The sequence below is a fragment of the Doryrhamphus excisus genome, chromosome 14 (genome assembly GCF_030265055.1).
Source record: "Doryrhamphus excisus isolate RoL2022-K1 chromosome 14, RoL_Dexc_1.0, whole genome shotgun sequence".
In the NCBI taxonomy this organism is placed as follows: Eukaryota; Metazoa; Chordata; class Actinopteri; order Syngnathiformes; family Syngnathidae; genus Doryrhamphus; species Doryrhamphus excisus.
Genome location: NC_080479.1, coordinates 6486054 through 6513964, shown reverse-complemented (window position 1 = coordinate 6513964; position 27911 = coordinate 6486054). Strand labels below are relative to the sequence as shown.

Here is a 27911-nt window from a genome sequence, read left to right as displayed (position 1 = left end):
TATTTTCTCCACTTCCGGGAACGTGGCCTCGGAGTCTCTCTTATGTTGAAAGTGTAACCGGAAAAGTAGCTGCTAATCCGATAACAGCAATTAGTTTGACATTTGAGCGGGCAAACCTGTAACCTAACTTTTGTTGACAGCTTTGCGTCGCACTTTTTTTGTCGTCCACGCCGTGTGAACTCCTGAATGGCCGCAGGGCCTGCTCACTCGACGTCGTGAGTGGAAATAGCAGCAATCAGCGGAGATGTTTGATTAATTTCAGGTAAGTTTCATTGACTGTCAGACAGCAAAATAACGCCAGTCGGCCAGGATCATTGATTTATCAATGTATGTGCATGAAAACAAAGAGGAACTCTGTAAATCATACACTTTCAGTCCAAACCTCACTAAAGTTAGGGCGAAACATGTTTTCACTGAATGAATTAATGAATCAAACTAAGAAAACGGCTTATTTTGCAAACGTGAACTTTCAAGGTACCTGCTGGTTACTTGGATGTAATGTTTATGATAGAATAATAAACATGCCTTGCTCCTTGAGTAACCATGAGGTTCTCCCTCCAGCCTGTCTTATCTCACTGCTATAAAACACTGACTGCTCCACTGAAAGATATGAAGCCAAACTCGTTTGCTAAAGCCCAATAAGCGTTTGTTATTGGCTTGACTGATGTTTAAAGGTATCCTGCAGTTATTGTCCTTTTCCTTGGAGGGGGTGGCATCAAATGTGTGCATTCATGAAATAGAATCCCACATAAGCTCTCCATTGCTCTTTCTTTCAGTGTCACATCTGCATGTTGTTAAGTGTGTGTTTGGATCTTGTTAGTTTTACAAACGGGGAGGGTGTGTGTGGGGGGTGGGGGTGGGGGTTAAGGGGAAACCTGTGATTTAAGTGTGTGTTTCCATGACACAGTCGGTCGGAGGCCGGAATGGCCTGAAGAGAAGGCCTATTTGAAGGTGAGGCGTCAGATAAAGCAGAACACAGGAGATAGACATGGCAAGAGGGGAGGAAGTTGAATGGAAAATGACAAAATAGAGGCTTTGAGTTGAGAAAAATGACAGGAGAAAACATGAAAGCAGCAAAGAATGACTCTTGTATGAACAAAAATGTCTTTTGCTGGTGCCTGCAACTAATTGAAGTCAGATGTCGGGCTGGAATGGACCCGCCTTGCTGTCCTCAGTGCAGAGCAGTGGTGCAGTCTACTGTATGATACAGTGAAGACTCTACCTCTTGGGATAGATGGGAATACAAATTCCAGTGTCCGGCGCTGGCCATTAAAACCATATCGACTGTACTGGCTGCCTTTAAGGTAGGATTTGTGCACGCTTAACTGTTATACAAGTGTAAAAAGAAGTTAACCACCATAGCAAAGACAAGAAGACTAAGCCATAAGTTCCATCACAAAATATAATGGGGGGTTTGACCACTGTGAAAACAACAAACACTCTCCCGCTCGATTGTCTTTTTGCAAGCCAAACAAAAAGCCAAAGAAAATGCAAAGCACTCCTGCGAGAGCTGGCTGATCTGAGATCCTGTGAGGTTCGCCGACATTTCACATGATGTCATTAATGGCCAGTCATCTTTTTGAAGCAAGTGTTGCATAAAGTCCAACAAGTCAAAGACGAGGTCCTCTATATGACAGGAAGGCCTGTCTTGCAGTTCATGAGCAGGAAGTTTCACAAAGGCAGATATGCAAGCTTGTGTGTTACCCTCACGTGGTGACTATACTGGCTTTTAATTGGTTTGCTGCTGCATACTCACCGCCCACCCCTCCACACCACAGCCACCATCCCCATCCACACAATTGTGGAAAGTTTAGGAGGGAGTCAAGGTTTGTCATGACGTTGGGATGCGGTGAATGTCTCACCACACATTGTGTTGTTTCCAGATTGCGCCATGGCAGAACTACCGTCTGGACTGTTGGAGGCATGTGTGGTGGTCGGGGCCTCTGGTGATAAGCTCCGAGACGTATACCAGGTACTCATGGCTCCACATTGCTGTGGTTGGTCTTTCAGTTGGAACATGACGTGCTTCCAGTCACCCGTATCCATTTTTTCAAAGATATTTTGAAAATGTGATTTGTTGATGAAGTGAGTCTCTGTCTCAACCCAACCTTGTGACCAGCTACATCAGCAAAAGAAATCAGTGGAAGCACGACTGCTGGACGCGGAGGTGCTGCAGGTGCACATCCCGCCTTTTGTCTCCAAGGAGACCAGCTCCAGTCAGGCTATCGGTCCGGCATTTAGCCGTGTGCAGAGGAGGAGGAGCTTCATCAAGAAGGTATGTTGAGGTATTGTGTCCATATCATCATCATCATCATCATTAAGATATTTTTTTGTACATTTTGAAAGCTTGTTTGGGTCTTGTAGAAAAGGCGAGATCGCGTGCCTGACCCTGTACATAACGGGGAAGCCGCCAATCATTCAGAGGGGTCCTCGACAACAGAGGACATCAGCGTCCCGAAGGATCTGGACCTCATCGCTTTGCCGCAGCTCTGCTTTCCTGGTAATCTGACTTTTATGCGGCTACACTTGGCAGCAAGTCATGTCATGGTGGATTTCTTGAGCAGGTGGCCTCCAGTTGGCCAGTGAGCAGAGAGAAGATGCTTATCATTTCCTGGTTTTTACTGACCTCTTTGGAAACCGCACTCACGGTGTGGTAGCGCAGTACCACAGATCTGTACAGGTAGATCATGGATATTCCCAAACAGGGGTGTGGGTGCTTTTTACATGTTACATGTTTACATGCAACGTGGTCTCAGTCCTGCCAGGATGGCGCCAGCCAGAACGGACATCGGTGGAATTCATCAAAGTCCCGTCTTTTTACGCCCTTCGCGGTGTGTGTCATCTCCAAGTTCCCTTACTACAACGCCTTGAGGGACTGCTTGTCCTGGTAATACTGACAAAATACTGGCTATACTGTATGTTGTATGGGCTGACTACAGAAGCACTAGCTAAAGATCCCACATAGAACAGGAGTGTAATACCTTCCGTATGGCGGGATTATTTTGCTCTTTTTTTTTTGCTCTTTTTTTGCTTTTATGACCAGATGCTACTGTTGTTAATGCTCTACAGCTGAGATGGTAGTCATTACAGGACTACTTTGCTACAAAAATAGGATCCTTTATATCAGATGTTTTAGGAATCTGTTGCACAAATGTTGGTTTGAAGTGAACCGTGTACCGGTCTGGTATCATCTATGGACCATACTTGGTCACCAGGCCGCCAGTTGAACAGCTCTGCTACTGCTAAATGACGGCTTTTGACATGCTTGTTTGTGTCTTTTTTTTTTTACATCTTGTTTTTTTAGCCTGCTGGTCCAGTTGCGGCCCGCCAGACACGCTGACTTTGAGGAGTCAATGAAGGAGTTTTCTGCCAAGTTGTCCCTGGTCCCAATACCTCCTTCTGGACAGCTCCACGTGGTCAGGACGCTTGGAACGATATCATGCTTTTGTCAGAATCTTCTCAGTCAAACCAAATTGTGTGTGTGTGTGTGTGTGTCCAGTCTTTCAGCCTGCGTCCCCTGCAGGTGGTCCTTCCATCCCGGGAGGACCAGGACGGCCCCATTATTGACATCAACTTGCACCTGCCTTTCCTGTCTTTCTCCCATGCAACACTCCTGCAGGTAACGCCAAGCTGGCTTTGCCCTCCCGGACGCCCACAAACGTGTCCGCTGTTTGTGTAGGACTTATGATGTTGTGCCATTCTTTTAGATCTTGTCCTGCCTCCTCCAAGAACAGCGATTGGTCCTCTTCTCGTGTGACTGGGCCAGACTCACTCTGGTGGCGGAGTGTCTCCTGCTCTATCTGCAGGTGGGTGTCTGCTCGCAGCCCTGCATGCACCTCTCTGCTATCTCTGTGTCCACCGTCTTTCCCTGTCCTCTGCAGCCTCTCTCTTGGCAGCAGCCCTACGTTCCCGTGCTGGCTAGTGGAATGCTGGACTTCCTGATGGCGCCCACAGCCTTCCTGATGGGCTGCCACATTAGTCATTTTGAGGAGGTGGCTGCAGTGAGTACATACATTTCCTGTCGCAATACAGGACCTCTGACTAGCGTTTTAGAAATAGATCCTTAAAAACAGTGGTGTCCGGTACCTTTAAAGAGGATCTTTTATGAGTGTTGTTGCATAGATTCCAAACAACAACACAACACTCCTGCCATATTTTTGTTGTCGATCCTTAAAAACAGCAGTGCTCCTTCATGAAGGAGATCTTTGCAGTTGATTCCTGAAAACAGCAAAGCAGTCCTTCCTTGGAGGAGTGGATTTTGGAGTAGATGCACTGATAAAGATCTTTTTTTTCCATAGAGGTTTCTAAAAACAGCACGTCCCTCCTGTTTTGGAGCGGAGACGTCCAGCCTGACATGTTGTGTCAAACTCTTTCAATCTAGGAGACGGAGGATCTCATCCTGGTCAATATTGATGAGGGCCTCATTCAGTCGTCTTGGGCCGAAGTCATCGACCTACCCGCCATTCCGCTGACGGCGGCTGAGTCTTTTATTTCCAGGTAACGCAGCGTTCGTCCGTTGTCCCGCTACAGCCTGATTGGAAATTGCGTGTTTGTTGTTTTGTCAGAGCCGAGTCGCTGCAGCTCCACTACGACTTGGAGTTGTGCCACCTGGGATCTGCCACCGACGCCAACATCCTGCGGTGCCAGCGGCGAGACTGGCAGCGAAGGCTCAACAAGCAGATCCAAAACATCTGCCTGGAGCTGGTGGTCAACATCTTCAGGCATGTTCATTCTTTTTACCGCCACCGAGATGCCTTCGGAAGGGAAAGGTGGCTTTTCTTTGGCTCCACATTGATGAATGTACATTTACATTTCAATAATTTTGTTTATTATGTATTTTATATATACATATTGTAATTTTTCATTTACTTGTGTCATAGCTTTACATTTTTATTACTGATGTCATTAAAAGTGGAATTTCTTTCAATTCAAATGATATTATTTATATGTTTTTAAATCAAATTTTAATCATTTTTGTATAATAAGTTGTATAATTAGTATTTTTTTTTACACATTTTAATGTAATATTTGTTTTTTTATTTATATTTATATGTATTGACATTTTCTTTTTATATGCTGTGTATAAAAATATGAAAAATATCTAAATCAAGGCAGTATAAGAATAATAAGACAAAGTAAAAAAAAAAAAGATCTATCCTTTGGATATCGCCCCAATTTTTTCCCCAAATTGTGTTCAATGTGTGTGTACGCATGGTCAGACATCCAAAAGTAGCATCAACATCAAATCCAGATTTGATTCGCATTGATCTGGAATTTACAATAGTCACGATAAAAGTAATCCCAACATGTTGGGATGCGTACATGTGTCAAATTTGGGGGCTGTGGGATTTTTGCCCAACGTGCAAGAACAGTTTTGGTACAAGTCAAAGAAAAGAGCTATGTAATAACAGATAATAAAATGTCTTCTCTCAGGGGTGTCCAGGACTTTCTAAACCACGAGCACAGAGTTTTTAACAGCGAGGAGTTTCTAAGAAGCAGGGAGCCTTCAGACCAGCTCTTCTACAAGAAGGTGACCTAATAAAACACAAAGATATATTGTCTATGCCTAGCAAGCACGCTGGCCCCCCTCCTCCTCATCTGTCCCATCTTTTTGGGCTTTTTCTGCCCTCCAGGTTTTAGAAACTCACATCTTCCACTCATTCCTGCGAGACAGGCTGAACAGGAAACAGGACGGCTTCAGTCGCATGGAGCAGAGCACACGGAACCTCACGCACAGGTGATGCTGTGATGTCATCAGCGTGTGACAAACAAGTGAACAGGTGCAAGTCAACACGCTGTTTGGATGTATGAGGAGGGCCACTTGAAGCAGGACCTTTGTGTTTTAATGGTCCCTTTTGAGCAGGAGTCAGCCCACTTCCTCTCTTTATGCTATGGGAAATCCAGATTATGGACAAGCGTAGCAATATGACATGTCAAAGGCAGCGCCTATTCAACAAAAATGCTGGAGCGTGACGTTAATAAGAGCCAAAAATGTCCTGTTCCTGCAGGAACCGAGCGGTGACGGATTCGCCTCGGCGTCCCCCCATGTCTGAGCTGGCCAGGAACGGTTACAGCAGCTACGCCAGCCCAGACCACCGGCTGAGCAGGCGCCTGGGAGCCAGCATGCCCAACCTGGACCAGTCCGTCCACGAAACCCTGGCTGCTATCAGCCCTGTCAGGCCGGCCTCGCTCAGGAAGATGACCCCTGACATCGGTGGGTGGACTGCAAGGGCTTGATGGTCACTGTTACTTGTTTTTCAACGTTCCTTATCCCCCTCCATTTTAGGGCTGAAGTTCCCTCAGAAAGCAGTGAAGGTTTTCCACCTCCCAGAGTTCCCCCCTCCTTTGGCATATCATTACGTCCAGAACTACTATTCGGAAATGGTGGCGCGCCTCGGCCGGGCCATCAACGCCACACTTCCTGATGAAGCCGCTCTGCTGGCCAGGTGCTGAAATAAAATGAGCGACGGAGACCAACGGCCGACTGACACATGCTCTCTGTCCAGGTACCACTACCTGCGTGGTTTGGTCAACACGGTGTCAAACAGACGCCTGGATGCTCTGGAGGACTTCCAGAGTCTTTATAAGACAGACTCGGACATCTTTCCTTTGCGAATGGTTAAGTCTCTGGTGGACTCCCTTCCAGAAGCTGAACGTTTGCAGGTCAGTGTGCATGGATGCTTTAGAGTAGTCAATGTACAGCTTGCATATCAATATATATAACATGTTCACTGTACTTTCTTGCCTATTTCCATGTGTTGAGGTTTTTTCATGGTTAGTAGATCTATACGGCTGCAAAGACTATCCCTTGTAGTGTTGTTGCTCCAGAAGGGGTAGTCATGTGATCATTGCTCATCTCAGGCGGACAGACGGCCAGAACTCAAGCGCCTCATCAGCCGTCTGAAGCGGGACCAAGAGCGGGAGCTGGAGCGCCGTGGCAGCGGGCACGAGGAAGGCGCCATAAAGCGCTTCCAGCTGCCGAAAAAGTATATGCAGCTGGATGAGTTTGTGAAATGCGTGCAGGAGTCGGGGATGGTGAAAGACCAAGGGACCATTCAAAGGCTTTTTGATGCACTCACTGTTGGTAAGTGTGGTCGGTATCTTGTGGATGCTTTTCAACAGATTCCAAGGCCTTTTTCAGCCTCAGTGCACACTCGTCTTAGCAAACATCGACCTCAGGTGAATTATTTACCCACATTCTTGAAGACAAATCATCTCCATGCAGGTCCTGTGGATGCCAAATTGTCATCCAGGGAATGGTTTGAAGCCCAGTAGCTCCTGGTGCTGCTGTGACCTGACGGCATTCCTGTGACTGATTAGCAAGGAGCCAAGAATACCAGATAAGCGCAGAAAGAGCTGGAGTGTTAATATTTCTCTAGTGCCAAGCTGTTATTTCCAAAATGTGTCAAAAATCTCTTAACGAGGGATACTCCCATTAGGGTGTTCTGCTGCTGATTCCAATACCGACCATCCATGAGCGAAATCAACCGATAGCGATAACATGGATTCTTTTTAAATTCATCCATTCATTGACGGCTGCTATTGGCCTGGGGCAACGTCATGTCGAGGTGCCCCGACTGACATGGGCCTAAATAAGAGGTCATTACTAATTAAAAGAGCTCCAGCAGGACTTCCTGGTAGCACGTAGGTTAATTCCAAGTGGGGGAGTGTCGGCCAACCCGGTATCTCCCCCTGCTGACGAAGGCTGCTCATCTGATTGGTCTAATTGTCCAGTGGCATCCAGACTGCCAGGCACATACGGGCCAACGTTGTCCAGCGTTTTGGCTGCATTAGCTGCCATTTGACTGACGATCACGCCGTCAGCCTCCGAGGACACGACCCAAGAGGCTAGGGCACGCCTCTGCACGCAGGGCTTGCTACGGGCTGCATTGATCATCATATGCCGAGGAGGATCTGGAGTGCATGAGAAAAAAAAGGAAAAGTGTATCTTTTATGTTTTATTGTTTATTGGATAGAACCAATGTTGTGACTCCAGATGAGGAACATGAACAGGTCGTTAAAAGCTGCAGGATGCTGATCATTCATGATACTTCCATCTTAAAACTGCTTTTTGACCTGGCACTAATTAGAACCGGAGGTTTTATTTGGACACAGTTGTTGGTGGCCTGTTTTAGAGGACTGTAATTGACCGACTGACTGAGATATAAAAAGGTCTTTCTTTCAGGCCATCAGAAGCAAGTTGGACCAGATTTGTTTCGGGTTTTCTACACCATCTGGAAGGAGACAGAGGCGGAAGCACAGGAGGTGTGTATCAATGTTAGCTAAAGTGAAGTAGCGATTGTGCAGGTAGCTAGAGTGTTTTGTTTCTAGGTGTGTTTACCCGCGTCTGTGCTGGAGCACATCGAAGCCAGTGAATGCGTCTTCAAGCTGTCCTCCTCGGTCAAGACCAGCCGTGGCGTGGGGAAGATCGCCATGACCCAGCGGCGCCTTTTCCTGCTGACCGAGGGGCGGCCGGGATACGTGGAGGTGGCTCAGTACAGAGACTTGGAGGTAGACCGGTCGGTGAATGACCAGATGATGTATTCAAAGGACGCCATGACAGTCTTGACTTTGCCTGAAGGAGGTGAAAGTCTCCTCGGCTCCTTTCCTGCTCCTGCGAATCCCCAGCTTGAAGCTGCGCGTCCGGGGCAGGAGAGAGGCCTTTGAGGCAAATTTGAAGACAGAGACCGAACTGTGGCACCTGATGGTCAAGGAGATGTGGGCAGGACGCGACATGGCCGACCAGCACAAGGTAAGCTCTCTCTCTAGAGGATGTCTTCAGATTTTCACCTCTGTTGCAGCAAGCCGTGGTCAAAAGTCTGGAGGGGGTCTCCACATTCACAGTGGGCTCTGTCCGCATGGTCCCCACCGCTGAGGGGCGTGGAGGATCCTCCACTGTTTTGGGTGTAGGTGGAACCTGGTGGGTTCTGCTGCTCTCCACTGTTCGCAGTAGCGAGCTCAGTGCAAAGCCTTGCCACACATCATAATCACACACTCTTTCCTGTTTGCTGGACCTGGCTTCCTGTCTGCTTCCGCTGTGAAGCAGTTGATATACAGGCATACTGCTTTTCTTTTATTGTGGCGCCCATGCTTATAGTACACAGCACCAGTCCGTTAGACACTTTCTTATTTAGTGTCATGACAAAGTGTCTCAGCCGCATTGTTTTTTATGCAATTTTCTTGCGTAGGATTGGTCTTCAGTAAAAGATAAATAAATCAACTTAAAAATCCATAAAGCAGCATTTTTATCCAGATCTTTCAGATATTTCAGGTATTTACTGCTGCACTGCATCACAACCACCCAGCTTTCCAGGGGTGCACCCCTGGAAAGCTGGGTGGTTGTGATGCAGTGCAGCAGTAAATACCTGAAATACTCCCACGTGAGCTTTCGGGACAAAAGCCTTGACTGGCTGTTTGCATCCAGGACCCCCAGTACATGCAACAAGCCCTCACCAACGCCTTGTTGATGGACGCCGTGGTGGGCAGCCTTCAGAGCAGCAAGGCCACTTACGCTGCCTCCAAACTGGCTCACTTTGACCGCATCAAGATGGAAGGTAAACAAATGGCAAATAACAAACGTATTGCAGCTGGTGTTCTTAATGGGCTGGTCTGTGCGTCTTCAGTACCCATGATGGTTCCCAGAACCACCGCCGAGACGCTCAAGCACAAAATCAACCCTTCCCTGGAGCTGGCCACGCCCCGAGCCGTGGACGTTCTGCTCTACACGCCAGGTATAGCAATTCAACTCCTGAGAAGAGTTCCACCCTTTGTCATCACATGACACATCGGCCCTCCCAACCCCCACTGAGTGTCATTGTGACCAAAGATTCCCATCAGCACTTCCGCTTTTGTTCTTGCAGTGTCGGATCTCAAGGAGGTTCTAAGTAGAGCTGCAAAAAGAAGAAATGGGAGTGAGACTAAAACATGCATTGAGTCAGCAATTTCACACAAACAAACATTCAAGGGAAACAGGCTTTTCATCAGCTGGTCAAACGTTTCAGGATCCATTCATGCGTTCCTGCACCATTCCTGCCTATGACGTGTGTCCACCTCACAGTGGGCATGTCCTGCCTGTGAATAGTTAGTGTGTTGTCTAGCACCGCCTTGATCCTCTTGGGCATGGCTTTCACCAGAACTGCACGGGTTCCACTTCTCCACATCATTGGTGGAGCTGGTGGAGGTCCTCCACGGTCCTTCCTTTCACCTTCAGCTTCCCCGGCAAGGCTCTTGACCATCTTGGCGGTCTGTTTGGGCCCTAATTCACCTTGGAAAACAAGAGTTCTGCTTCGGCACGTCACAGCACGTGTTGAAATTCATGTTTTTCCACAATGAACCACAGCTCCCCCCAGCACTCATGCACCATGACACGACCGCAGCAATGCTTGACTGGAGGATGTTCTCCCGTGGACATCTGGTGCCACTCAAGTCGGCCGGCTGGTAGCAGGGCCGACCCGCTAACATTTTGTATTTCTGTGGGTGAGAAGAACAAATCCGTCCATTCAGACACTGGCTGCCGGCCTCTCCTCTCTCCTCGCCTCCTGTGCCGGCCCTGTTGAATGTAGGTCATTCAGACGGATTCCTGGCGCTCGTCCAGTTCGCTCCCACACCGGCTGTCAACCGCCTTTTCATTCCCTCCATGTTGCTCATGCGCCCCCACCCCTGGCTTGTCACTTGTTTGTGTTTCATAAAGGTTGCAGGAAATATGCACGTTGGCTGGCGGCGGGTGGGGTCGGGCTAAGCGGCTGACTTTGAAGCGAGCGTTGGTCCTAGCCGAGTGTTTATTCACACTGAAATGTGTTTCAGGTCGGTTGTGGGTGTCTGTAAGCGGTGGCAAGGTGATGGTGTTCGATGCCTCCAGCTGGTCTCTGACGCACACCTGCCAAGTGGGCAACGCACGACTGGTAAAACAACCATGCATAAGAACCACCTGACTGAACACGTGCACAAGCACATGCATGCCACCGACATGGGACACGCATCCTCACGTTCAACCACTCAAACAGAATGTGTGCTATCTTCAGGTTCCTTTTGGGGAGTGGCCACTGCCTGTGTGTTCATTCCACTCTGCGCCGCTCTTCTTGCTGACCTTTGCCCCCAAGCATGCAGGTCTCGGTCACGTGACATATGTTAGCTCTGTGTGGGTTTCCCACGCAGGCATGTAAATATTTGCCTGACACTAACAATCAGCTGATGCCCATTCTGTGGGATTCCTCTAATGCTGAATGGTGCTTGGAGCTTCTTAGGCTGCTATAGTGCCACCCAGTGGACATACTTGGGTAGTGCTTGTGCGCACTGGCACGTTTTGTTCATTCTAAGCCATAAATAAGATATGTTTGTCTTCATATCAACACCCACCGTTCTGTTGGTGCAGAACTGCATGCTGGCAGTGGACAAAGACCAAGTGTGGATGGGCTCAGAAGATTCCGTCATCTACATCATCAGCATGGTGGCCATGGTCTGCAACAGGCAGCTGACGGAGCACAGGTCGGAGGTCACCGGGCTCGCTCTTGACACCGACAAGTACAGGTAGCTAGAGAAGATGGCTGCAAGAATGCGTCTCACCTTAGGAAGACTATAGGGGTGTTATTTCATGGTTGCTGGGCTCTAATGGTAACAGTATTTAGAAGGTCATAAACAGGTTTTCTATATTTTAACTGCTAAAATATTAAATTTTTGTAATGTATGATTTTAGCCAGAAGGTGGCATACTCCTGCAGCGCAGAGGGAACCATCATGGTTTGGGACGTGGCAACACTGCAGGTTAGGATGACAGCACCTTTTTACTAACATGCACAGGAAGTGATTTTATTATGGATTGTCATTTCTCAGGTGAAGAAGAACTTTCGTCTGTCTTGCGACCGGCTGCAGTCAGTGTACAGCTGCAACGTGACGCTGTGGTGCTGTAGGTCTCATTTGGACCATGAAAATACCCCATCAGACTTCCTGTCACGTATCTGTCTTCCTCGCCAGGCTCCAGGGACAGCATCATGGAGGTGTGGAGGAATGGTTCTCTCAAACATCGTCTGAACCTGCCCGAGCAACACAAAGGCTCCCCGGCAACGTTCAGCTCCGTGCTGCTGTTACCTGAGGTGCTGCACGCACACGCACACTCTATACACCTACCGGCAGCTGTGTGATGATAGTTTTGGTTGTATGACAGAGGGAGGAGCTGTGGAGCGTGTGCGTAGATTCCGGAGATGTTTGTATTTGGCACATGAAGGACACATCCACTCCCTACCACCGTGTGGCGCTACAGGACTGCACCGGCTGTCACTGCATGATTAAAGTGAAAACACAGGTGTTGTACTTATACACATGCCATTATACACTACATTTACATTCCACTACATGTCTCTTTTATATTGTACGTATGCTATTGCCTGTTATGTAACATGCGTGATGAATATGGCCTCTGCTATACACACCTCTTTCTAGGTTTGGGTGGGCGCGGTCGGTCGTGCCTCCACCAAAGGTAAGATCTACGTCCTAGACGCGGAGCGCCGCCAGGTGTTGAAGGAGCTCCACGGGCACACCGACAAAGTGACCACGCTGTGCTCGGCGGAGGACCGCTACGTGCTCAGCGGTGCCGCCAAGCACGACGGGAAGGTCGCTATCTGGAAGGTGGAGTAGGAGCGTAACACGCAGCAGTGCATTGTTGTTTACATCTGCAGCGTGTTCACTTGTAGCATGAAAAGAGAAGACTGATGGGAGTGATGGAACTGATGTATCTCAGCGTCAGTAGAAACGCATGCTTTACATGTGGAGGCTTTGAATTCACCTGGAAAAAAGCTGGGATGACATCATTTATCCACCCTCAATGAAGATTATTTAATGAAACATTGTTATACTGCGTACGGATATCGAAAATCCCACTTGAACCTGTGACTCAACATGTGACCTTGTCAAATCAGCACTGCAATATTTCACAGATCATCGCCTCCATTTTGCTAGAATGTTCTATTCACGACTTACGCATGGGCAAGGACACCGGAAGCCTGAATGTTTTGCAACAAAGATCACTTTAAAGATGTCTCATGCGTATTTTTATGCCGCTACCTATTTGATGTGTGTACTGTACATCCACAGGCATTGCATTTTTTTTATTACGTCAGGATGACACTATTGTTGAAAGTGCACACGGCTGTTGAGATTTTTAGCAGTAAAGGCAATGTGCACAGTAAATACTTACTTAAAACATTCTTCTCTGTCTGTTGCATTCATTCTACCACAGGATGGCGCTGCTGGAGTGTCTAAGTGGCCATATGAATTGCATAACTCCACATTAGCACTCCAAATTGTCCATAGGTATGAATGTGGGTGGGAATGGTTGTTTGCCTGTGATTGGCTGGCCACCAGTCCAGGGTGTACCCCGCCTCTCAGTCAAGTCACCTGGAAAGTGTCTTTGAAAAAAAATACAGACTAACATCTTATGTTAGCCCTTCACTGTGCAGACTTTGAATGAGAAGTGGCGCCATCTGCTGGTCAGTCTGGAATCGACTTTTATTGGTTCGGAACAATTGTGGTGTCCTGTGTGTAGCGTTGCCATATTAGGCTCTAAAATATTGTTTAAATGCTAATTTTACCAACCTAGCTAACACAACTTCATGGCATATAGAATGTTTTAATGAAAAAAATCGAAATGGGAAATTAAATCCCTTGACCGAGTGATCTCTGCCTACAAATCACTGACGAAAGATGATTTTGGTGGAAAAAGTTCGAACACCCACGTCTTCAGGGTTAATCGTAGAACAGGAAACCGATATATATATTTCCAAATGAATATACTCCCAATTGAAGGCTCCCCCTTGCTTGGCTTGTTTTGTGAGCCTCACCACAAGGACCCTCCTCTTATGCAAACGAGCGATGACGTCAACGGAAGCGAGTGCGGACTTTAAAGGCGTATTTAAACAGCTCGGCTTCAGTTGCAGGCACGGCGGCCCGGCTGCTCAACGTAAGCGGCGACAGTCCCCTCCTCCGGTCCCAGCAGCCCAGCGGGCCACGATACCGAACCGACCGGCAAGGTGAGCCCAGTGTCCACCCGTAGCAGCTTTGACGACCGAGGGAGCCGGGGGATCGGGGGTGTTATGGCGTTTTGTAGCCACTGTTGATCCTCCGACCGGCGCACTCGGGCAGCATCTCAGGTTGCTGGTGCAGAGAAGCAGTGAGGGAGGGGGGCGGGCTTATTTCCACTAGTTTGTGCAGGCCTATGACAAAAACAAAAATAGAGGAGTGGCTCAAGCTTTTTCATTATGTTGGTATTTTTATCTGTACTGTGTTGTTTGGCTATTTATGTTTGCACCGCAGGCTGCACCCCCAATGCACCCCAATGCAACCCGGATTAGCTAGCCAATAAGCCTAATTTCCCCCACGGGACTTGGAATTGTTTCTTTTGTTTATTGATGGATTCATCAGAGGAACGATCAAAGTTTTTTAACCCTCCACCACCTTGGTGCTTACTAAGGTTTGCTTGGCTTCCTGTGTTGAACCATGACATCACATCACCACAAGGACTATTCCGGGTTTTTATCCCCAAATAACCAATGTCGTTATCAGTTGTTGGCAACATTTTGGGATCTAAGGGTAAATGTGACAATTTTTCATTTATCATGTACGATATAATCATATTTACATAAATGTGGGCTTCTCATGAGCGTAAAACGTGAATAACAAAAGATTTTGATGCTATGCAAGTAGTAAATAAAAACAGTTTATGACCATTATTAGAGCCCCGTAGTCATGAAACAACAGCCCTATGGTCACCTTTCCACTCCTGTTATCCACGCCACATTGCTAATGCCTAGGCAACAGGATCAACGCAGGAACGCGGCCACAAAGCATGCTAGCAATTTATTTATTATAAACCTAAGAAAGGAGGTCAACAAGGAGTGGGGAAAAAAGAAGCCAAAATTACCACTTCCACACCGGATAGGAGAATAACTGCTTTTTTTACATTTTGGGACTATACCTTGGACTATGGAATATGGAATATCTGGCATAACAAGCTTTGTCTTGGCAGGATGACCTCCTTGGAGTCCTAACGCTGTTGTGGAGCAGGTACAGGACAGCAGCCTGGTCCAAACGTCTCGCAACATTGATGAAGCTTTCAGAGCCTTTTTGGTGAGTGAGCGCTTTTTATGATGAAAACCATGAAGACGTTGTTCATGCTTGCAGACCACAAAATAGCTAATTATATTTCAAATTAGCTTTGCGAAGTGAGGTTTCTGTTGGTAAAAAGAAAGGAGGGCCCTTTGTGGCCGATGAGGCTTTCCAAATCTGTTTCATAGCATTGGCACCACGCCCGCTCTGGGACGCGGTCCTCTCGGTCGGGTTCCGTGTGTTGTTCCTTTTGCCGTCGACTTCCTCTTGATGACACATTTGCTGACTGCTGAGTCGGCACACAGACGCACACGGATGCTGACAACCGCAGCGATGCATCCTGACAGGAGCTGTGGTGTCGGGATGGTCACATGAGCACACCGCGGCCATGCAAAGCCGGCCCTGCGCGACTTAGAGCTTATAGAGGATCTTGGACCAGCAGGGCTTCCTCTCCTATGCCTTCGAAGGTCTTTTTCCAATATGTCTTTGAAAGCAGCACAGGGCTCCTGTCGTGGAGAGCATGGCTTCTCAACTGGTGGGTCGGGACCCAAAAGCAGGCCGTGGATCCATTGTATGTGGGTGGCAACCAGCGAGTCAAAAAGGACTGAATGTATGGGACAGTCATCGCATGGTGGTGGTCTTGTTTTGATATTTCAACAAAGCAGCAGAGCAGTCCTGTCATATAGAGGATCTTTGACTCATGGTTTTTGCAGGAGGTCCTCAACGACAGCAGCTGGCATGTGTCTTTGAGAAGAAAGTATTTTTGGTTTTTTTTGCAATGGGTTCCTTGAATCTTGCTTGTATGGAAAATGTTGTTTTTGTGAAAAATAAGCATGTATTTGGATGGCGGTCTGTGTACTGTTTAAGGACCCTTGTTGCTTTTCCTCAACACACACACACACATTTCCGGGTCATCAGATTGAAGAAGATGCAAACGTAAGCGTGGCCTGTGTTTTGTGTGCAGCGTTGGGATGGTCGGCGACCAGTCCGGTCTGTGTTGATCCTGGATCCTCTTTCCTAGCTCTTGTCCTCCTACCGACAAGTTTGATTTGCCACGACCGGTTCAGGTTTCTTGTGTGGACGGAGGTCGCTAAGACTCGCGGAGACAACCCAAATCCTCCCGGTGCAGTGTGAGTGTTTTCCATTGTAGCCCACCAACGGTTGTCACCTTGTTTGCCCAGAGCCAGAAATCTTTATTTATAAAATGTGGCTCAAGAACACAACGTGGTTGTCATCCAAACCGGTTTCAAATGTGTAAGTAATCGTGGAGATAGTGTTTTGTTTTGGATTTTTGGTCCAAACGAGGCTACATTCCCAGCCACCATCTGATTGAACGCCTTCACGGTCGGTTTGAGCGTATTTGAACTTTGTGCTGAAGAGTTTTTTGGGTGTTTTTGCCTCGGAGGCGAATGCCAACGCTCGCCATCAATGGGCCGCTTTGTGCTTTTACGCTTTTACTTGTGCACTTTGAACTGCTCTTTGGGTTCACTCCACGCCACAAACCATCTCAAGTGCTTGTTTGCTCTGCGATGGCGGGATCCTCTGCGGTCAAAATGTCCCGTTTTTTGATGAAGCGACTGAATCATCTTTCCACACTGATCGCATCCTTAAAAGATCCGACTGTGCCCATTGTGTTGGCTTCATACGCTTCTCGACGAGGGGATGCGTATAAGAATTGGGTCGGTTGTGTGGAGTTGATGACTTGGTTCAAGGCGAAATGGAGTGCAATACTGGGCTGCAACCAGCAGAGGCGCTGTTGATTCAACTTCAACTAGCTGGAAAAAATCTTATTACGTATATAAACACAAGATAAATGTTGTTAATTCAATGTCAGCAGAAAATTGGTATCAAATAAAAATATATAGTATGGTTCCAAACCCGACTGCAATAAATAAAGAGGATTCATTGTTTAAAAAAAAAAGTGAATATTTTGGTAGTTAGAGCATACAAAACTTGTTTCTAACATTCTTAGAGCTGCCCAGTAGATGTGAAATAACACGCCTACGGTCCCCTTTACACGCCTATTATTCTTTGTTTACAACACACTGCAGCTCTTATGCTGCAGAGACTCCAGATGGCCGCTAGATAGCAAGCTAACCAGTTGGCCTTGAATTCATTTCTTCCAAACTTAAGTAGCAAAAAATTTACCACTTCCACACGGGGTGGGAGGAGGACCTTTTTTCACTCTCATGCCATGGCTGACTGCATGCAGTGGTAAGTTAAGGTGTCCAGTAGAGCGGCTTTTCACCACAGTTAGCCGTCAGCATCCTGCATAGGAATATCAGCATTATGATGATGTCACCAATGGATGACTACCTTGCTGTAAAGAAGAAAGGAGGTCAGAGCGTGAAAGAGACAGCAGAAAGTCAAGTATTTATTTTTGATAAGAAGTTAAGATCTGTCCTGACTTTGAGAAAGACAGTGTTTGTCATGTTTGGCTCCTCCTCCTACTAACCCCCCTCACACCCCCATCACCGTCGGAAGGAAGTGCATGTGACGTTCCCTTCAGAGCAGTTTTTTTATTCCTGATTCTGCTTTTTGTTAAACAAACCTGTTAGCGGGTCTGAACAGTAGGGCGCTGTTCCTGGAGCCCTTATCTGCACCCAGCATGTGCACATTCAGGCGGAGGGTTGGGTGGCCCACTCAAAACTCATCTTTGTTGAAAACAAACCAGAGAGAATTCCGTGCGTGACGGTTTTATGACGCCACACTTTGGCGAGGTTGACAGTAAAGCTAGTGTGTCATGGCTAGACGGCCCACATGACGCCGGTCTACAGGTCTCTGATAAGACTTGCCTCGAACGGAAGCTCTTACATCTGGAACATTTGGACATTTGGACACAACGCTACCTACTCTCTGACGCCAGATTCTTCCCAACACCGGTCAGAAGATTCAAACTCCACGGTGGGATTATTATTTATTATTTCTCCATAACTGCCATGCTCTCATGGAAGCCTTCCTCGTGCTCATGCAGTTCGCTGCAAAGAATTCCAGGTGGGTACAGTGTGTGGAAAATAGGTCAGTCTATAACAGGGGTGCTCATTAAGTCGATCGCGATCTACCGGTCGATCGCGGAGGTGGTACTGGTCGATCGCTGGTCGATCGCGGCGGGATATTAAAAAAAATATCATCCTAGCATCAATGCCGTCACTTGATTGATATACAGGGCAGCCATTCAGATGACAACTGAATGTTGCCCTTTGGGGCGACCAATCAAATCAAACAACGTCTCTAAGTGCAGCAGAACTTACGATGTCAGCCTATCATCCATCCCCGTTACTTGATTGACATACAGGACAACCAGTCAGATGACAACTGAATTTTGACCTTTAGGTCACCGCTCATGCGTAAACAACGATGCAAAGTGCTAAGCTAGTCGGCGAATTGCGTTAGATTTTAAGCCCTCGCTAAAGTTTATGGTCACTAAAATGAGTGAAGGAGCTGGACCAAGTAAAAAGGCAAAAACTGGACCAAGTAAAAAGGCAAAAACATATCACTTCCATACGGAATGGGAGGTGGACTTTTTTTTCTCACAATGTCTTTTTCTAAGTGCGTTTGCCTCATATGCCATTCTACCATCGCAGTACCAAAGAAGGGAAATGTGGAGTAATGTGGAGGTAATTACAAAAAATGTTAATTGTTAATTATGTGTGTTTTGCAATATTGGCTCATTTGGTTATGTAAGGTACATCAACATACATTGTACGTACAAATAATCCTCAATACATTTGAAAATAAATAGATGTTCTGCATTTTTGTAGTGGGTAGATCATTTTGACTCGGTCATTTTAAAAGTAGCTCGCATGCTGAAAAAGTGTGAGCACCCCTGGTCTATAACATTCCAGATGATAGAATTCCAAATGGGGCAGTCTGTAACATTCCAGATGACAGAAGACAGAGCTGACAGGACATTTGGATCATGGACATGGATGTTCTGTTAGGTGAAGTGCTCCTGGCAGGAAGTAGTATGTGCAAAGTGTAAAGTGTGTAAATGGTTACCAAATGCTGGTTTGTGCCCCTGCGGTGGTTGTCTGGGACAGCGGCGTGTGAAAAGCCATCAAAAGCCAAAAGACTGACTGCTTGCAGGTCACGTTTCCAGCTCCTATGCTAAAAGTTGACTTGGGAAGCAGAAGGTGTGCCGATGTGGCCCCCCGGGCCTGCCTGCCTGCCAGCCTGTGTGTGACTGACTGAGTGAGCACTTGCTCCGCAGTGGAATATTCCATTAGCAAACACGTGGGCGGGGCCTAAAGCCGGTCACCTTGTACAGCACGGTACAGGTCCCCCACCCTGCGTCTTATTGTGATTTCCTGTAGGCGTGTGGGAGTAAACACAGACACAACAAGGCAAAGAAAGACAAGCCTGAGGTGCGTTTATGTGTGGTTTTTGTGGGGAGGGCGATACCCAGCCAAAAGTAGGACAACATGGCCGTCAAGCACTTGTCAGAATGGGCCTCTTCGGCGTCACAACCTCCTCTCCTCTTCATTGCATCGCATTCATTTCTTACATTCACCATCTTTGAGGGACGTGCAAACCACCAAGATGTTTTTTCTCCATGAGTCGCTTTTGTCTGACGATTGTGAAATATTGAGGAGATCCGTATGCTAGCATGTCTTCCAAGAGCATTTTGGCCACAAGCCATACTGAGTTTGGTCGTGCACTGTGCACGTGTTGGGGGGGGGCGTTTGACGGTGTTGACGAGTGAAGGAATGAATCTTTACACGCGTCTCTCACTGGCTTGCCAGATTTGCACCCGGCTCAAGAAAACTGCCTCAAAAGTGACTCATTGACGAGCACCTCAAGTCGCAGGAAGTCAGGTCGTTGTCCACCACGAGCGGCAGGAAGTCAGGTCGTTGTCCATCACGAGCGGCAGGAAGTCAGGTCGTTGTCCATTTCAAGTCACAGGAAGTCAGTTCGTTGTCCATCACTAGCGGCAGGAAGTCAGGTCGTTGTCCATCACTCGAAGCAGGAAGTCAGGTCGTTGTCCACCTCAAGTCACAGGAACTCAGGTCGGAACTCAGGAAGCTTTTTGCTTCAGCTCATAACACAGGATCATTAAAACAAGAAAAGGGGAAGCTAAGGGTTCTGGTGATGCTAAATCAGCATGTGTGTGCTGACCCCCCCCACCACAGACCTTTCACAACGTGGTGGTGTCCGTAGGAACAGCAGGTATATTATGTCACATCTCTTAACTGGCCGTGTAGCCATAATCCGCCTGTTAGACGAGTACGGGATTTGTCATTGACGCGAGCGAGCGCACGTTGAAACGCACGTGCCTCCTGTCTCCACTTACTGCACTGCAGATGCACTGCACCCAAATGCATCACTCTCACTTATCTCACCCCCCTCGCTCTTTCTCCCTGCCATCCATCTGCTTCCCACTGCTGGGAATGTACGCTAGATGTTTTTTCCACGGGAGTCACACAAGAAGCCGAAAGGGAATGTTGTTTTGCGTGCAGGACGACAAGGCAACGCCAGCTCTCTCGGTTCTCAAAGCTTCTGAAGGAGTCCATGATACAGACCCAACACACTCTGCACTCGAGTCACGCCATCTGACGAGAAAGAAAACAACTGGAAGGGTAATAAACATGTCGGTGACATTTAGCCCGAGTACATTTAACTCTTTGCCTGGTAACAACACGGGTTGGTCTACAGTGGCTTTTCAGCCAAGCCACGGTACGCTATGGCCGGAACTTGGTCGTGGTTCCACACTGGAATGGCGATGGTAATGGCTGCGTGACTGCAGGGATGTCAAGTTAACTGTAGGCCTCTTTACTAAACACAACCCTTCCCAAATGCTACAGTCTCCTTTTTCGGTAAACTCTCTATAATTTCAGAAATAGTCCCACGTCTTGCTGCCTTCAGTCTCCTTTTGAATAAATCACCTCCTTTATTGTTGTGTTGGCAACCGCTTTTCCATCTAGCTTCCTCTTGTCCTTACAGTGTGTCAACCGTAAGGACACCTCGGCCGTCATCGCGACCTCATTTATCGTCTTGTTCATCCAACCTTGATGTTCCACATAATTCAACAGAGACTGTAAAGCAGATGGGAGTCAGCGCTGGCCTTCTCACCAGGCCTCTTGGTTTCCTCATTGTCTCTCAGCGGCAAACGTCCACGAGCCCCGGCTGGGTGTGTGAACTTGATCCGAGGTCTCCAGTCTTGTAATCCATACTCGGCTCTATTTGGGTCAGAGCTTTGTTGCACGTCGACAGATGATTACGTGCCTCGCGGATCTTTTTAGGACAATCAATGTCCAGGTAGATCACCACAAAGTAGCTTCGATAGGGTTTGAAATCAGTTTCATTCCCTCTGTCCCTTGATCTTCAGTCTGGATTAGGGATACATCACCGTGGCATTCCGAGAAGAGCTGAGGAATAGGAATACCTTACCGTGTGGGTCGCTGAGAACCACTGATGTACATGGCGAGTCATGCTGGATGAATGCTGGAACATGCCACCAGGTCGTTCCTCCACAACGTCATGAAAAGCCCCGACCTCAGGAGGAACCAGTTGAGGGTCGCATCTCTCAGATGTGGAGCAAACAAGTCGGGGAGATTTTTCTCCCATTCCGTGTTTTCCGAAACAGGATCTAGGGCTACATATTGCATCAATCAAAGCTTTTGCATAGTAAAAGATGACTCATAGTAAAAGATGACCTAAAGAGGTTTGCGTCACCCGGCAAAAACTGCCTCCCCAGTGGAGAGGGAAGCCAATGCCTCTCAGCTTTGTTTGACCTTGGCAGAGGTCAGCACCTGCCAGCTCCTCCTGATTCCGACCTGATGTCGCAGGTGATCTGGTCACAAGAGTTAACACTCACCGAAATAGAGTGGGGGGCCGTGGGCTGTGGGGTCCCGTGTGTTTATTTGCAGACTGAGAAGGCTGGTGGGGGGCCTGTGAGACACGGGTGATGTCCCTCGTCCTTCCTTGTACGTCCTCGTCCCTCGTGGCCTTGACCTTTTCTAAGCTGCTACCCAACCTCTCCGCTCTCATTTAAGGCACGCTTTCCTCCTTAATCCGCCCCCTTAAGTCACACGTGAGAGGGTCATTGTTAATGTTGCCCCCCCCCTTTGCCCAGAAATCTGAGGTCTAATTCCATATTAGCTGAGCTCATGTTCCACACAAACACACACGGACACAAAGGGAGGACTGACCCATACCACAAGCACTAAAATCAGATAACACACACAAGGCTGGACTGTTCTGGAAGACCAAGCGGTCCAGATGGACAGACGGAGACGTGTAGATGGACAGACGGAGACAGTAGATGGACAGACGGAGATGTGTAGATGGACAGACGGAGACGTATAGACGGAGACGTATAGATGGACAGATGGAGACTTTTCACGAATGTACTGCAGACAACGCTAGCCTGTATGACAGCAGTGCTTTGCTGACATCTGCCCAAGATTGTCTGAGAACAGGAGGCTCTGTACGCTCTCTTTTTCAGGACCTACTCCAAATGCACGAGTCAAAGACCTTCTATGCATGATAGAAGTGCTCTTCTGTCTTTAGGAACGTACTGCTAGTCAATGCTCGTCAAAAATCCTCTATACAACTGGGATGCTGTGTTGCCACAAAGATGCTTGTTAATGGGGGTGCTCTGCTCCTTTTATGGATCTACTGCCAAAAAATCTTGGCCTTTATGATGGGGTTGCTCTGCTGTTTTTAGGAAGATGCTGCAAAAAGGCTAGTCAAAGATATTTTTCTAAGGACCTGATGCAAAATGCTGGTCACAGATCCTCCACTTTGCACAAGAGAAGGAGAAGGAGATCTCTGTTATGTAATCCACTGCAATCCGTGAGGTCAGATCAGCGCATCTTTATGAAATATTAACGAGTGCTTCATGAATGTTAATGGCGACACGTGAGCGCCCGATGGCAACACTTCTGGTAGTCCACATAGCCCCGCCTCTTTGGTTCTGTCGGTCACTTCGTCCCGAAGAGCGGCAAGGCCATTCAGACGCGGCTTTTATCTTTTGCCTGTCCGAGAGCATCTTCGAGTGAAGGATCATGTGCTGGCAGCCATGACGGCCTGAGAACAATAAAGACTGAATGGCCTCTTTTCACAGCCAGAGTAGACGCGCCTGTGTGACGGGCGAGAACTTGTGCCTGGAGCATGCAAGGCCAAACCAGTTCACCACTCCGATGTTGAGGTGGTTGGCTGGAACCTTTGAACCTTGACATGACATGCTATGTTTGAAACCGCCCAATGACGCCTTTCCTCTTCTCTTCTCCCCCGACGGCGACCGCCTCTGCGATTCCTGGCGGACGTCAGATTCATCAGCCCATCGATGGGGATTTCACGAGGAGCTCCGCCATCCGCCGCCGCCTGTCCGCCTCCCTCCCCGTCCCCCTGCGGCCTCTCCCTCGCCCCCGCCGGCTCTAGACAACCCCCCTCCATACACAAAATGACTCTGGAATTCACCGAATGGTCTTCTATATGGATTTTCACCCCTTGTAATAGACAAAAACAAAAGTAAGGAAGACGGGGGGGGGGGGGGCACCTCCATGACCGAGAAGCCATAAACGCTCACCTCACACACACACACACACGCACACACACATTCACAAAACTGCACAAGATCTTTGAATGTGTCTCTTCCTGTGAAAATTAAGCTGCTTCCTTTTTATTGGGGGGGGGTTGATAATTCTTGGAAAAGCTGATTTTGTTGTTTGGGAGAAAAACATGGAAGCATGACAAGGATTTGGGATTGGATGTTGAGTGGCTAACGGCATTAAGTAGGGAATGCTAGATCATAGGAAACCATTTGGGAGTTTTCACATCTCCAAGCAAATCAGCTGGAATTAAATTTTCATTCAGTTGTAAAGAATTGACAAAAAAGAGGGCAGCGCTCGAGCTCGGAAAGGGCGCTCGTCTGCATGCCCCCCCCCGCCATGCCTCCCCAGAACACGGGCGCGGACGCCATGCAGGTGGGATCTCTGTTGGGCGGCGCCGCCGAGGCCAAACACTCCACAGCGTCGGACGAGGAGAAAGGAGGAGGCGGCGAGACGGATGGATTGGGGCGAGGGAGCGGCGGCGCTGGCGGGGAAGAGTCTGCCAGTGAGGGATCCATCGAGGGCATCCCGCTGAAGAGATGGGTGATGCACGGCGCCGTCATGTTCGGCCGGGAGTTCTGCTACGCCATGGAGACGGCGCTGGTGACGCCCGTGCTGCTGCAGATTGGTGAGTCACCTGACCTTATTAAACCCCAAATGACTTGAAATTTCTCACGTGGCTGTAACTTCAGGGCGATTAGCCAAATCACCACGGAAATTGGTGCATGCCTTTGGGCGACATACAGGCATGCGTGTTTAAAAAGTGAGCAAGATTAGTTGGAAAAACATGGCTGCCATCAAGCTAAATGTCTAACTTGGCCATAAGTCATTGAGCATATGTCCAATGGTGATAAAGCTTGGATGCTAGCGTGTCTTCCGAAGCATTTGGAACGCAACCCGGATGTTGCCACAACGTATGTTGCTTCACTTCCTTCAGGAAGGCACCCACCCGTACGTCTCCGTCACTGAGCTGGAGGTGCCTGTTTTGTGTTGCTGGAACATGGATGCAGGGCTAGGGCTACGGCTAGGGCTAGGTTTCGGGTTAGGACCGGAGTTCTGGCATAATCCAGCTAACAAACCCGACTCTTCCTATGATGAAGAACCCATGCAATGCCAAAAATCATAACAGTGCTACAAATGTGCTGACAGGATGTTCTTGCAAGGCATACAAGGTGGGAAGCAAAGGGGGGGGGGCAAAACGTCTCAAGTGCAGGAGATATCAAGTGCAGGTGCTGGAGCTCGCTCTCCTAGAATGTGTGTGTGTGTGTGTGTGTGTGTGTGTGTGAGACCCTATCTCTTGTGGTTCAGTGAGGGTACGTGTGTGTGTGTGCGTGCGTAGCGGCCCATGTTTACACAGCTCTCGGTGAAAAGACAAGAAACCTTCCACAGTCATGTTCTGACCTCTCTGCATGAACGGACACACTCCCGAGTCTTCTAGAAACTGTTTCCAGTATCTGACCAAAGTGACGGGTCATTCCTGTCAAGACTGTGGAGAAGTCAGCGTACGGCTCATAGAGCGGTACACATTTACCATGTGTACCGTTAACCATTGTTGTCGAAATAGCATGGCAACAACAGCAAGTAGAAATATGAATTGTGTCTTCAGGACAAGTCCAGCGTGGTGGCGGTGTGATGCTCTGGGGCTGCACGAGTGCCACTGACCTTGGGCGGCTGTGGTTTATTGAAGGGAAAAGATGAATTCCACCATGTACTGTGAGATTGTGGAGAATGAAGGAGCCCCCCCCCCATACATTGTGCTAGCTTTGTCATATATTGACTCTAGGGACACACATTGCACACAGTGCGTAGGAATGCCACCATCTGGGTTTTAATTTTGCCTATGCCGATACCGATACCGATCAACCATGAGCGAGATATCACATGGATTACCTGTGCATCTTCCAATTTCGTCATGGTGAGTCCTATTGGCCGAGTGGTTAGCATGCAGGCCACACAGTCAGGAGATTGGAAAGGTCTGGGTTCCTATCTCCGCTTGGGCTGGGTTTGGGCATCTTCTCCCTGTGCATGTGTGGCTTTTCTCCGGGGACTCCGGTTTCCTCCCCCATTCCAAAAATGGTATGAATGTGGGTGGGAATGGTTGTTTGTTTATATGTGCCCTGGGATTGGCTGGCCACCAGCCCAGGGTGGACCCCGCCTCTCACCCGAAGACAGCTGGGATAGGCTCCAGCATGGTAGGATAAGCGGCATAGAAAATGAACTGTCACTATTAGAGCTGTCAAATAGAAGTTCCTTTCTGTCAGTTGTACAAACGTCCACGTTCCAAGGAAGACATGCTGCATGCTGAAGCGCGTGTCTACTTGACATGGTTTCATATTTTTGGAAAGGAATTGAGGACAGAAACCAAGGTTCCATTGACAAGTTGCCGTTGAGAAACGGTTAAGGAGCTGGCGACACCGTTACACCTCCTTAGCAGGCCACCTTGGCTTTTACTAAAGGGGATTACCGGAAGGGGAAATGTCCTTACGGTACATCCGCTCAGGCACCGCGACTTAAAAAGCATGGCAACCTTAATGCAACCTCAGCTTTGTCCTTTCATTTCTGATGCTTCCTCACGTCCATCCTGAGGGCAGGTTGTGTAAAGGGGCACAAGTTCTTCATTCGAAGATGTAAAACACTGCACGAAGAGCCAGGAAGACAACAAACCTCCCAATGGTTGTAGGACAGCAGTGGCGAGGCCGTTCTGTCTGAAGAGGAGCGACTGTCGTCCTGCTCCACGCGAGGTAGCGGCCAGATGATCTTGTCATGTTAGATAATCTATCCAGATGACCTTGCAGACGGTGCAGCACAGGGTGTCACCCAGCCCGCTAATCAGCATAATCTGACTCAGTCAGTCATGTTGTCTTGGTTTGCACGCTGCAAGAGGAGAGTCTGTGGGACATGATAGCTGCCGGCTATGTGGGTTGTCCCCCTGTGACCACTTTGGAGGCTTTTTGGCCGTAATCTTGTGTGTTTCGCACCCCTGCTGGCACGCGGCACTCAGACACACACCAGTCTGCTGGTTTATTTAAAGCCCAGGCCTATTCATAGCCCTTACATAAGACCCTGCTAACTTTTCTCTGAGTACTCTTGGAATGATTTCAACTCTTCCAAACATTTTTACAAATTTTACCGCCATGGGGGTCCAGAGGGGTCACAGAGGAAGTTTGGCTGTCCTAAGTGCTGCTCGTGGCCTTTCCATTCAGGTGCTTTAGTGGTTTAGTGACGTTTAAAGGGGACCTGTGATGCATTTCCACTTTTCTGACCTATTAGTGTTGGTACAATGTAGCATTCTCCATGCCAAAGTTCCAGACATTTGGTGAGCCCTGAAAGAAGGTTGGAATGGCTGTGAGCGCTCGGGCAGGGCCCTGGGTGCAATAAATGAAAACAGACCGTTTTGGAAATCCAGCTGGAATAGGTGCAGATTGCGGAAGATTTACAAAGCTCTCTGTGCGGGTTATGGTGTGCAGCTGAAAGGCAGGCTAATTGAGGCTGCAGTGCGCCGGTCAAATGTTAAATCCACGTTCTTCACACGCATGAACGCTTTCCATGCACAGGAGCTGTTATGAGTGGTCTGGAGGGCTTTTTATTTTTGTCTGTGTGATTTAAAAAAGCTACAAAAGCATCTGCTCTGCCTGATTGTTGACTCAGTGTCCTAATTTTTATGTTTGCGTAAGCTAACTCCTCAAACGGTGAACATTTCTCAACATGTGCACCCCCATTTTGTTGCCTCTGCTATTATTTTTCACACCACACGGTAGCGCTGTTATTGAAGCGTTTGACTTGAAAATGCTCACACGGCTCTGCGAAACACCTTGTGTAACTTTCGGGGCTTGGAATGGACATGAAATGTGTACACGCCTTCCGTCGACCGACCAGCAGAGTTGGCTCGGGAAACATCAAGCAAAGCGTCAGTTAGCCAAATGACTTAGCAGGATATGCACTGATGGCTTTAACCTTTAAGCCATAGAAAGGGCCACCATGTGGCAGAAGTCACGTGAGAAGAGCATAGCAGAGAGCATGTGGATGGCAAAAACACACATGAGGAGGAACGAGGGAAGGAGGAAGTGAGAGTGTTGTGGGGAGGAGTGTTGCATTGGAGGGAAATTTTAACGCATGCACACACTAAATACTTCCTGTTGATATATTTGTAACTAAAGTCTTGTATTGATGTTTTGTGTAGTTTATGTTTGTATCGTTTAGATATTTGAGCTGAAGAAAAAATATTTGTGTCAAAGTGAAAGTTATGTTTGGCTTTTTTAGTGGG

The 27911-nt window shown here is 48.1% G+C and overlaps 2 protein-coding genes across 10 annotated transcripts in view; both read left to right on the top strand.

Moving 5' to 3' along the window:
* Positions 1–27: 27 nt before the first annotated feature.
* On the top strand, positions 28–13198 carry dennd3a (DENN/MADD domain containing 3a). 3 transcript variants are annotated; one of them, XM_058046533.1, is made up of 30 exons: positions 28–262; positions 1884–1972; positions 2120–2275; positions 2365–2500; positions 2565–2680; positions 2757–2887; positions 3305–3416; positions 3500–3619; positions 3708–3806; positions 3882–4001; positions 4382–4497; positions 4566–4721; positions 5434–5530; positions 5634–5737; positions 6009–6214; positions 6287–6446; positions 6507–6663; positions 6862–7084; positions 8186–8265; positions 8332–8511; positions 8582–8752; positions 9425–9554; positions 9624–9731; positions 10804–10901; positions 11372–11526; positions 11693–11759; positions 11829–11901; positions 11970–12088; positions 12160–12297; positions 12435–13198. In XM_058046533.1, exons 2-30 carry the CDS (start codon positions 1892–1894, stop codon positions 12627–12629), a joined length of 3804 nt encoding a protein of 1267 aa, XP_057902516.1. In that variant the 5' UTR covers positions 28–262; positions 1884–1891; the 3' UTR covers positions 12630–13198. The 3 variants fall into 3 exon arrangements, 2 of the variants coding, with proteins under 2 accessions (XP_057902516.1, XP_057902517.1); XR_009119198.1 differs by lacking the exons at positions 10804–10901; positions 11970–12088; positions 12160–12297; positions 12435–13198; XM_058046534.1 differs by lacking the exons at positions 10804–10901; positions 11372–11526; positions 11693–11759; ... (2 more) ...; positions 12160–12297; positions 12435–13198 and adding an exon at positions 9861–10750.
* Positions 13199–13870: 672 nt separating this feature from the next.
* Positions 13871–27911, top strand: part of LOC131101418 (solute carrier family 45 member 4) — a 29057-nt gene continuing 15016 nt past the window's right edge. For 2 of the 7 annotated variants that reach the window (XM_058046535.1, XM_058046538.1), the window contains exons 1-3: positions 13956–14020; positions 15016–15116; positions 23367–24275. In XM_058046535.1, the coding sequence (XP_057902518.1) occupies positions 23972–24275 (304 nt within the window). In that variant the 5' untranslated portion in view covers positions 13956–14020; positions 15016–15116; positions 23367–23971. Of the gene's footprint in view, positions 14021–15015; positions 15117–18012; positions 23245–23366; positions 24276–25823; positions 26389–27911 lie in introns of those variants that run through there. The other 5 variants (XM_058046540.1, XM_058046537.1, XM_058046536.1 and 2 more) reach the window with 5 other exon arrangements.